This window comes from Myodes glareolus, chromosome 27 (assembly GCF_982192425.1).
Source record: "Myodes glareolus chromosome 27, mMyoGla1.1, whole genome shotgun sequence".
NCBI lineage: Eukaryota > Metazoa > Chordata > Mammalia > Rodentia > Cricetidae > Myodes > Myodes glareolus.
In genome coordinates, this window is record NC_142052.1 from 6662411 (window position 1) to 6674755 (window position 12345).

Sequence of the window (12345 nt, forward strand, 5' to 3'; positions counted from 1 at the left end):
CTGAAGCTACATTCACAAAGTCATCATCCGAGAGGGTTTCTAACATTTCGGAGACAGAGGTTCGGATGAGCTTCAGAGTCAGTCCGCTCACACTTCCACTCCTGTGGACAGACAAATCGTCCTTGTGTTATTCACCAGTCATTAAACAAAAAAAAAAAATGATCTCAGTAGCTTCTATATCATTTACATGGAAATAAAAATATAATTCTGTCTTTAAAAAGTTGACAGCCCTGAAATCATATACATATAATTAACATAGAGACTGAGAAGATTGTATTTATATATTTATGTGTTAGGAATATGCACACACACACACACACACACACACACACACACACACACCCGTCCACAATTAAAGAAATAGAGGCCATGCATTTGAGAGAGAGCAAGTGGTATAGTCTAAGAGAGATGAAAGGAAGGAGGAATTGTATAATTACATTCTAATTAAAATAATTAAAAATAAAAGCCAATATAAACATGAATAGAGGAAAGCAACAGAGTTGAGAGCTGAGATGAGGTTTGTGGTCAAATGCCTCATTCCACAGATCAAAGAACAATTCCTCCAGAATTCCTTCATTTCTCTTGTCTCTCCCTCCTCTAAGGTAGGTCTTATCTCTAGGAAAAGGACTTCTGCTTCTACATCACCGGTGCATATGGATTCTCAGATGGTTTTAAATTGAGATAATAAAACAAGAAATAGCAACACCTATAGAAACTGTTCTCATATGCTGTGGCCTTGGAAAGTCCTAGTAATAAAAGTTAACGCATTCATCTGTTTTGATCCAAATCCCTTATAGTCAATAAAATTGTTTATGACCAAATGCCAACTAAGTCACATTTTCTTTTTCTTTCTTCTTTTTTGTATGTGTGTTAGTAGGTTTGTGTGTGATGTGTGTATGTGTGTGTATATGTTTGTGTGTTTGTGTCTCTGTGTGTAATATGTGTGTGTCTGTGTGTATATGTATGTGTGCATACGATTTGTGTGATGTATGTTTTATGTATGTGTCTGTATGTCTGTGTGTGATGTGTGTCTCCGTGTGTATATGTTTGTGTGTGAGATGCATGTATGTGTGTGTGTGCATGCATATGTGTGTCTGTATGTCTGTGTTTGTGCCTGTATGTACATTTGTATGTGCATGAGTGTGTCTGTATGTTTGTCTATGTGGTGTGCACATGCATCTCTGTGTGTGTCTGTATGTGTTTATATATCTGTATGATCTGTGTATATGTGTGCATGTGTGCTTGTATGTGTCTGTATGTGTATGTTTCTATATGTGTGAAGTATGTATATGTGTGATGTGGGTATATTTGTGTGTGTATGTGTATGTTTGTGTGTGTGATGTATGTGTGCATGTGTGTGGTGTGGGTACATTTGTGTGTATATGTGTATGTTTGTGTGTGCGATGTATGTGCGCATTTGTGTGGTATCTGTGTATGTCTGTGTGTGCAATGTGCATATATGTGCCTGTTTTTGTGAGTGTCTGCACACATACTCGTGCATTCACACACACATGTGCAGGTCAGAGGTTGATGGCAGGGGTCTTCCTCTACCATTCTCTGCCATGTTCTGATCTTTGGATCATCTCGTCGTCCCAGACAGGGATCTGCCTCCCCGTTCACCGTTGTCGTTAGAGGCACAAACCACTGTCCCATCGTTATTCAGTTGTTTCCATGTAGATTACTGAGATATGAGCTGAGATCTTCATCTTGTGCAACAAGCACTTTATTGACTGAGTCAACTCCCCAGTTCCTTGTTAATATCTTAGGAAGGCTTCTTTGTCTGCATATACAATCACCGCATTGATTTTTCCCAATTTATAATACATTGCTAACTCCTAAGAAATTACAATACCCTACCAATGTCTCGTGCACTCTGGATATAAATAGGCACAAGTCAACTACTCACACATCCACCAGAATGAGCATGTCCTTGGGGGAAGCGGCTCCCTGGATGTACCTGAAACAGAACCACAGAAGCATTTCCTTTCCTCTGTGTCCATCACTGAGGTTTGTTTATTTCCATTCATAGATCTCTGAAGCAAGATATGGTTAAAGCAAAGACCCAACCTATTATACTATAGTAAATAATGGTCTTTTACTGAAATTCTGAAATGTTACCTTAAAAAAAAGTATTTAAGATCACCATAGAGATACTGAAGGTATGGATTTTAAAGCGTACTGTCCAGGTATTTATAAGAAAAGATAAAGAAGAAATTTAGAGAGAAAAAAACTAAATTGCAATTATGACCTTTTCACTCTAGTGGATAAGAAACTGTGGTGTTTTAAAATATAAATAATTAAATAGATAGATAGATAGATAGATAGATAGATTGATAGATAGATAGATAGATAGATAGATAGATAGATAGATAGATAGATAATAAATACAAAGAGGTAGATATGCATAAACTTTAAGTAAAAGCAACTTAAACAAAAGAAAACACAATAGTTCTGTTAAATAACTGAACTCATGTACTGGATAATATTAGTAGTAAGAATTTTTACTAAGAATTCAAAGCAGAAACTCTCAAAACTTTACAGTGTCTAAGAATAACCCAGGGAAGTGGTTCAAATGCTAATTCCAAAATCCAACTACATCTTACAGAACAAGACTGTCTGCATTTGAAAGACACTGTCGGGAAGATTTAGATAGGATGTTAACTGATGGTGGAGAAATAAATTTAAGAGCAGCTGTTTACTAGAGGGGGGAAGAGAGAGAAACAGACAGACACACTACCTGTCCAGTGATGTGGGATTCCCCTCTGTAAGCTATGAATATGTTCTATTACCATTGGTTAATAAAGAAGTTGCTTTGCCTTGGGCAGGGCAGAATATAGCTAGGCGTAAAAACTAAACTGAATGCAGGGAGAAAGAAGGCAGTATCAGGCAGATGCTATGTAGCCATCCAAGAAGCAAGATGTGAGGTACCACAGCATGAGCGTTCTGGTAAAACATAAAATAATAGGAATGGGTTAACTTAATATGTAAGAGCCAGCTAGAAATGCGTCTTAGCCGTTGGTCAAACAGTGTTGTAATCAATAGAGTTTGTGTGTGATTGTTTGGGTTTGAAGGGGAACAGATAATGAAGGGGACCAGGTGTCTGCCTTCCTCAGAAGGAGGTCTACACCAAGACTGATCTTTCACGCTCAACAGCCCAGAGAACAGCTGCTACCAGTTTGGGATTATTTGTGGAGGGAGCAGAGTAGTGTTGTCTGCAATCCACTCCACTTTGTAAATCAACAGGCAGAGTTCCTCTGTCTTCCAACCGGAGACAGTCTTGCTCATGTCTAGCTTCTTAACCCTGTCCTGGTTGGCATCTGTCCCGGTGTGCTTCTTAGTGCAAAGATGAAAATATTAGGACAGTGTCTGCTCTGGATGATTGGCACTTTGTTCCTACATTTATCAGGAAATGACCATTTCTTAAATACAAACTATGTTATAGAGTTCTATTTGCTTCCATCCAATAACAAATATTTACAAATTACAAATACTAACAAATATTACTATTATTAATAATAGTAATATTAGTAACCATCGCTCAAGATTGTGTTCATGTAAACTATTTGATACTAAACAGGACATCTAAAACCCATTAATACATGTTCTTTCAGTCAACCACTGTGTTGCATAGCATTTGTGTGAACACAGGAGGAGATTAGAAACAATGCAATCCAATAATAGGGATTTTCGTAATTGAATGAGCAGATAGCCTTCATTAAAATTATGTTATGTATTTCTTCTCATCAATACATACTTAAAATTAATATGAAAAGAGTACAAGACACCATGATGTATATATGAACTCATTAAAAAATAATATGTTTTTAATTAACAATTGAAATGTATATTTATAATTTAAATGTAAAATTTAAACACTCAAAATACAATCAATAGCTAAAAGGCATGAAAATTCGAAGTTGTTTTTCAGTAAGTCCAAACACATTGCGCACATTTTCCTGTGTTTTGTAGGGTGATGAGTTGTTTTAGCAGCGGCAGACAAACAAAACTCCTTTGTGGGGGGAATCAAACCTAAACTCTATGGGTAGACTCAGGCAGCACTCTTAGCTTTGGGCCAGTTCTCATTAGTTCAGTGCCAGAAGCAAATGGTCTCTGACTCTGTGTCATCTCTCCGTTAGGGCGCTACATCAAGCAAAGTAAGAGTCTGACAGAAATCCCCACCAGCTAAAAGAGGCCCCAAGCTGAAACTGAGCATAAGGCTTAAAGTAATCCATCTGAAAGAAGTCTGAACAATCATTTCAACAGTGTTCACCATCATTCCCTACCCAAACTCCTCATTTTCATTTGTTGTTAGTCACATCTATATTCTGTATATCCTGAAAACATCATAGCACTGTATTAAAGGAGACGACACTCATCCCAGTGAAAGTTTGCACTCAACAGGCTAACAACTGACAGACCCCTCTGTCTTGTCTTTAGAAATAGTCAGAATTTCATACCATGGTCTTCTGCGCACATCATAGAGATCAATCTTGTTTGGAGTTCTACTATTATCCACCCAGGGAGAAGCTGAAAAACAAAATATATTTGAGAAACCAAGTCAAAGTACTAAGCATTGCTGGGCTGACAGGCTGTCTTATTGGGTTTAGATGTTCATACCAAGACTGACAAAATTTGGATTCCATCTCTAGGAAACACCTAGCAGAGATAAAGAAAACTGAAAGCTGGTCTCTGTCTTCCAGCGTAAGAATGTCACCGCCCCCCAAACAAACACACACAAGTATAATTAAGTACAGCCTAAAAAATTAATATGAAACGGAAAAATCACAAAATACAGAATAAACCGAGTCCCACCTATCTGTATGAGTGTTCAAATACAAAATGGCATCCTTATGTCATTAGGGTTTCCCTTCTCAAAACTGGGAAGCAGCACCCGGTACGAAAGGAAGCCATCGCCAGCCTCTCCTCATGGTGCTGTGGAAGTAAGCTTAGACACAGAGTGTGGGCGGGGTTAACGTAGAAGCTTTCCCTTGTCGGAGCATGGTCCTGCACTGAGGAAAGTGACGCCTTCAATTAGTTGCTCATCCTGCTTTCACTCAGTGCACACTGGCACTGAACACAGACGTTATCACCAGGCCAGATAGCACACGCCTTTGATCTCGGCCCTTAGAAGGCAGGGGCTCTCTGAGTTTGAAGCCAGCATGGTCTACACGGACTTCTGGGTTAGCTGGGAAGAAAAAGTGGTATCTCCTCTCAGAAAAAATACTGTTTTCCTTGGACTGTTTATTTTAAGTAGCGTTATCACAGCCTTCATAGACATATGTTTAATAAATGATGAATATTGTTGAAATAATTTATCATTGCCATTTCAAATGGACAACTTTAAGTTTTCGTTTCAGGTTAAAATTATAAATGAAAGTTTAAACTACAATTAACATTAACACTCTCCATGTGTATGTGTGTGTATAATTATACATACACATATACGTATATATGTATTGCATACATATATTATACATCATATACGTATAATATATATGTAATACACACACACATACATGTTCCTGTTATCAAGTTGTTGGGTAAACACAGTTCCTTGGTAGCTTGGTACAGCTCTCATCCCTCATCAGAGAGGCTCCTTTCATGGTGGACAGACATTGATACAGAGACCCAACACTGGCCAGAGTGTGGAGAATAAGTAAAGTTCCAGGCACTAAACTGAGTGTCTTTATCAAATCACCTCCCTCTAATGCTCGAGGAGCAACACAGAGGAGGCGATACCAAGATTGTCAGAGCAGAGGATGGGGAGGATTGTTGCCAAGCAGCGTCTTCCACACATGACAAGCCTACTGCCCTCAGGAACTCTGAAAATCTCAAGTTGTGAGCCCTGACCATGGTCCTGTCAGTCAGCAGTCCAGCACGGGCCGCGAGAGGCTTGCGGGGCTCCAGGGGAGGGCTACCAGGACAAGATGCATTGAGCTGGTTTCCTTCAGAGACAGAGGAGCTGGCCCGTGTCCAGGTGGATGAATCGACGCCCACACACATATGGACGTCTCTAATTGGACTCAGTGGGGTGTACGGGAAAAGCCCGGAGTAAGTGGAGAGGAGGGCACAGAGGGGCCAAGAGGAGGGTGGTGTGATCGAAATACATACTTTACATGCAATAAATAGAAATACTGTTTAAAAGATTAAAAAAAAAGTTTAGGTTTTGAAACTTTATTTATTGTGTGAAATAATTTAAGCAGAAAATCAGTGACCTATTAGAAACTAAAACTAAAAACTTCTTGGCTTTTATTATACTGATCTTGAAATGTACATGATTCATACTTATTCCAATTAAACTGCACTTACTCTGGTCAAAGTTCTCTAAAATTCTTTATTTCCCCCCACAGCCTGGGCCCAAAGAAGGCAAGGACTTAGCTCACGAACGCAAGGCAGTTTTACGCCCCAGGAGTCCCACACATTGACACTGTCTGGACATGGGACTCAAGAAAACTCCTAACTCAGATGCCATATGCAAAATGATACAGTCCTCCACTTTCTTCACTAAGAAATCATGGAAATTATGGAAACTCGTGGCGAGAACCAGGCTTATTATCCAACTAAGATAATTTGGCTAATTAGAGTATGTCAAAATATACACACAACTGAAGAAGCCCCTCTTGACTGTGGGATTTCATGAGTAGCTAAATTATGGAATGACTTATTCATTTTAAATGACTAATCACATTTACATAAACTGTAAGTTTAAATATAGCACTCCCCAAAGAACCAATTACTGGCATAGTTAATATAACATCCATTAAATTTATTTCTTTAAAATCTCTTCAGTTCTCATCCTTACAAGCTAAAGTATCAAGGCTATAAATAGCACACTTTTCCTTGTGGTAGTCTTAGAACTAAGCAACAAATATGTGGATAGATATATTAGTTCCCATTCCAGTATTAGTGTAAAACATTAGTTAATATCTCAGTAACAATAAAGGAATTTAAAAAAATTGTGCACAAGTTTCTATGCTATGCCTCTGTTTTTGCATTCATTCCCTCTCCACTGGAATGCATTCCTTTGGCTTGCTTGATTAAAATGATTTGAGCTTTATAAATGCTATTCTTTTACTAATTAGCACAGGCCCATGTATTTTGTACAAATGATGAAGACACTGAATGACAAAGGAGGGTTTGCTGCTCTGTCTGGTTTGTTAGCTCATGACCTCCTACCAATGAGCTCCTGCCCATGTGTCTGGTGTCTGTCTGCTGCAGTGCGTATGTGTTTCCCAGATTCAGATCCCATTGTCTCACACTTTCCCTGTTCCTCCATGTTTCTGTAATTTCTGAAGATTCACTAAGCTCCCCAAAGGTCAGAAATAGCCTACTGACACTGGGTTAGTTATAATCCCCAAAGGCCCCCAAATCTTTTTTCTTTCTTTCCTTTTTCTAGCAAATTCCACCAGTATGGCCACCTATTGACTCATCTGCCTTTCGGGAACATACCTGTGTCTCCAGAGGATTAGAATCTCAGGTCGGGGAACTAGGCCATGAAGACTTTATTTCAATCTTAGTGATAGCTATAGATTAGATTATTTTATAACATATCTGTTACCTGCAAATTCTTTATAGAACTCCTAAGTCTAGAAGACCTTCTCATCTCAATCTCTGTTACAGTCAAGAAATCTTTCAAATTTATGTGGGAAGGTTTGTAATTGCTGTGGCATGTATTTGTGGAGGCAGCTCAAATGTGTGTAGGTGCACCTATCCACAAACAGGCCCCTACGGGCCAGAGGAGGACATTGGGTCTGCTATTGGATCACCGATAGGCAGCCAGCAAGCCCCAGCATGCCTTTTATCTCAGCCCCTCCCACAATCCTGTTGTGAGACAGTTGCCCACAAACAGGGTTTTGGGTTGGGGATTTGAACTCCTTCCCTGCTCTTGTGCAGCAAGCATTTCTACTGGCTGACCCATCTACCACGTTACTAATTCTTTGCCTACAATAAACTTTTCTGGGTCTATAAACTCTCTTCCCCTCTCCTGAGTGATCAAGGCTGGCAGCGATGCACAGAGCGGAAGAGACTGTGGTGATTTCCCACAGCCATTGCCCAGAAAGAAGCCAGGAACTGAACCATCTCACCAATGACTTTGTTAACTAATCACATCCGATGGGGATTTTAAGGTTAATACAAAAGTATATTTCCTTCTCTTTTTTTCTCCATTGCTGTGTATTGTTTTGCACGTGTTTGGGTACACACATTTGGTATATGCAGGGCCCTAGGTTGATCTTTGGAACCATACTCCGTGGCTCCCCAACATGATTCATTAAGGCAGCAAATCACAACCAAACCCAGAGCTCAGTGACATGGCTAGTCTTGCTCTCCAGCTTTTCTGGGGACTCTAGTGTCTACCATCCTAATTACAAAAGGGCCACCATGCCTAGGATGCATTTCCGTGAGTTCTAGGAATCTGCACCCTGGTCACTCCTCAGGTTTGCACATGTTCTAACCTCTAAACCATGTCCTTAGCCTCAGGTTTCTTAATTCTTTATAGAGAACATCGAGGTGAGATTTCTTCTTTCACGAAGAGTGAAATCTACTGACAGGAATGATTATGCTCCATGAAATTCATACGTTTCTTTAAAGACACAGGGATGTAGGTGGGAGGATGCTTGTTCATTCCCGACTGCCCAGCCCCAAAATAATCACACAGAAACTATATTCTTGCAATACTGTTTGACCAAGAGTTTAAGTGTATTTCTAACTAGTCTGTATATCTTCAATTAACCCATTTCTATTATTTTATATAGGCTTGTGGTTTATTGGTAAGGTTTTGGGGCCTCTGTTTCCTTCAGCAGCTACATGGCATCTTCCTGACTTCACCTTCCTTCCTCCTCTATCTGCTTGGAAATCCTGCCTTACTCTATTCTGCCCCGCTGTAGGCCAAAGCAACTTTCTTTATTAACCAGTGGTAATAAAACCTATTCAAAGCATACAGATGGGAATCCCACATCACAAGAAAATTAAAAGGCTATAATTTACATTAAGGGCAAAAACATTAAACTTTAATAACATTGCTAATCTTAGGTGGCATATAATTTAAAAATATTTATAATCTAATATAAATTTTCTTTTATATTTACTTTAAGTAAGATAAAGTGATACCAAATTAGGGTGTTTATATTGTGGTAAAATTAAAGACTATAAATTCTTCTGTGATATTACTAATTAGTATGTAAAATCCCACCGTGATATTTAAGCCGCATGTTATTTATCCAAGCTCAAAATAATGGAAGATCAAATAGCAAAGAGAAAAGACCTGTGTTCTGCAGTTATCTCAAATGATGTTTTATAACCATTCATTGTGGAACCCACTTCTGGAGAGAAAACCAGAGCTTCTCAGGTCCCTAGAAAAGGGGGAGTTTTCACCTTCCATATCTCTTCAGCATTCCTTTAGGACTTAAGCATGGCTGGAGAGAGTATTAGAAACAGCACAGAATTTGCATTTCTGAATGAATCATTTCACTAAAGGTGGTAATGATCATTTACAAGGACATTTTCCATGACCCCGACCCACATGAGCTGTGCCTTCTGCTAAACCCGCTGCAAAATAAAGTATTATTTTGGCACCCTTTACCATCAATTGCCTAACAACAGAAGTATTCATTTTTTCATTTCATTTCTTGGGGAATAATAAAACGGTTAATGATACATTGAGGATGATGCCTCGTGGTAGAAACACCATGACAAATGACAGCTCATTGTACTCCCATTGGTAAGTTCAAACATATCTTGGTAACTGGATTCACAAGAATTTCAAAAGTAGTACATTTTATACACTCAACAATGCCAGGAGAGTCACGCAGATCTTCTGTCTTGATGTAGCTGAGAGCCAACAATGTGAGGCGTGTCTCAGTCGTGTCCTACAGGATGTCAGGCACACGCTGAGTTACGACATAATCAACTCTGACTATTTTATTTTTTAAAGGAATAAACTTAAGTGACTCAACTTGTCTTATCTACCCAAAAGAATTTACAGCTGCCATCACTCCAAAATAGATTCTCCATAGCTTCTACCTTGCGCCACAGCCCTAGAATGGGTGGAGGAAGGAGCGTTCCTCTTAAGTGAGTTCAGATAGTACTCAGGGAGGTTGTGATGCACGCCTTTAATCCCAGCACTCGGGAGGCAGGGGCAGGCGGATTTCTGTGAGTTTGAGGCCAGCCTGGTCTACAAGAGCTCGTTTCAGAGAAACCCTATCTCAACAAAACAAAAACCTCTGAATCTAGATAATACACCCAGATTGAACTGCCAAAGGGATGTAGAAAAAAAAATGGCTGACCTCTTTAGACTTTGGTTGATATTGGAAACACTCAAAAGCTAGAAAGATGACTCCATCTTAGTGTCAGGACAGAAAATGTCTTAAAGTATAGTATCAAATACTCCATGTCTTCTCTTAGTGACAGTTTGTTAGCGACTCTAAGTTCGGAACTACTTGTCACATGTCCGTCATGTGAGCACTAAGTTCCCCTCCATTCTGGAAGCAGAGGCAGGTGAACTGCTGTGAGTTGGAGGCCAGCTTGGTTTGCACAGTGAGTTTTAGGCTAGGGTCCACAGTGAGACTGGTCTCAAAACAAACGACAACAGCAAAACACACACACACACACACACACACACACACACACACACACACATCCTATAAATACTGCTCTAAGAAATTCTGCAGATATCTAGGACAATCAGAGTTATTGTTTCTGTCAGTTCTCCCAAACCAATGGATATAGAACCACAAAGGCAGGATTGTGGAAGAGGTGAAGATCACATTACAGCCTGAGGCATGGGTGACAGACTTCCTTCATTGATTTTACTTGTGAGACCTGGCCTGAACTGGCTCTGACACCACAGACACAGAGGAGCTCTAAAAAAAGAACTCCTGAGTCAGGTCGTCACTTGCAAAGGATACACGGACCCAGGTGAGAAAATCCTGTGAGCAGCCCGCAACCTCTGCCGCAGGTGTAGGCAGAGGATTTGAGGATCAGTAAACTCTGCTTTTCCCTATTTATTCATCGACAGTTTGATATATACATGTGTATAATAAATTTTGATCCTTTTAACTTTCCATTCTCCTCTTCCTCTAGCTTCCCATTTCCTTCTCTTGCTTGTCCTCTTGCTCTCTTTCTCTGGTGTGTGTGTGTGTCGTGTGTGTGTGTGTGTGTGTGTGTGTGTGTGTGTGTGTGTGTGTGTGTATGGTTGCCTGCAAACTCTGAATTATAACAACAGATTTTCTATAGTCAGTAATGACTTCAAATAGGCAAGCTACCCACGAGGAAAAGGAGATTGAAATGGCCTGTTAGCCATCATATTTGGAACCTACGATGTATACAGAAGATGTTAGCAATCAGAATGACTTCCAGATGAAATTTTAGAATTCAGATTGCTTACCTAAGAAAATCATTGATCTGAGCAGACTGGCATATGCCTTAAATCTTAGCACTTGGCACCTCTGGACTTCACAGACCCGTCAGGATTGTCTAGTAAACTCTATCTCAAACAAACTTAAATTATAAGATGAGTTCATTGGAATAAAAGAACTGGAATCCAGCTACTAGGCATTGCCGATGTTGTTCTTAGTACTAATATAATCTACAGACATGCTGTTCATACACCAGTGCAACTCTGGATTCAAGACTTGCACCAGGAAAGAACAAGCTATGAAGCTCCTGGGCCCCAGTTTCTCTCCTTCAGGCATGCCACAGTTTGAGACAAACATGGGGTCCCACAGAATACCACGGCTGAGACAGGCTAATTAGCAAAACTTGCTTTGTTCAAGTTAGGAGGTATTTGGATTTCTCTACTGATGGAATGAGTAAAACTGTGGCTGAGTGATAGGGCTATACTGCTCAGTCTGCTTCTCCACACTGGAGTTTCAGTGTGGTTCTTTACAGAGGCAGTGGCTATGTATGCACTGGACTCCAATGATTGAGGAAGATACTATAACTGAAATTCTGCTACGTGGGGAACAGTCAAATAAAGAAATGTCTTATTCCATGAGGGAGATAGTTGCATATGGTCCAGACAGCCCTGATTATCAGCTTCATGTATGTACTATTGGCATGTTACATTGCCCATGAGAAGGGTATGCATGGATTTTAGTTTGGGAAGAGAGTCCTGAAAGATGATGTTTTGTTTCTGAGCAATGAGACTCGATGTTCAGACGACGACGCTGGATTATCAGGAGTAGGAAGCATTGTCTCCACTGTGTTCCCTCTTTTCCCTCAGTTAATATAAACTCAAATGCAGAGACAGCCCTGTGGCTAAGGATAGATCCCACCAGCTTTAAAAGTCCTGTTATATACTGGACCCGCATGAAACATCTTCATACAGAACAGGGAAACTTTGCTGTC

The 12345-nt window shown here is 39.8% G+C and overlaps 1 protein-coding gene across 7 annotated transcripts in view; it reads right to left on the reverse strand.

Annotated features, from left to right (window-relative positions):
* Cacna2d1 (calcium voltage-gated channel auxiliary subunit alpha2delta 1) overlaps positions 1-12345 on the reverse strand; it is a 431327-nt gene that overhangs the window by 102067 nt on the left and 316915 nt on the right. For all 7 annotated transcript variants that reach the window (XM_085684078.2, XM_085684077.2, XM_085684081.2 and 4 more), the window contains exons 8-10: positions 4458-4527; positions 1907-1957; positions 2-101 (exon numbers count right to left, since the gene is read on the reverse strand). In XM_085684078.2, coding sequence (XP_085540204.2) covers positions 2-101; positions 1907-1957; positions 4458-4527 — 221 coding nt within the window. The remainder of the gene's footprint in view (position 1; positions 102-1906; positions 1958-4457; positions 4528-12345) is intronic.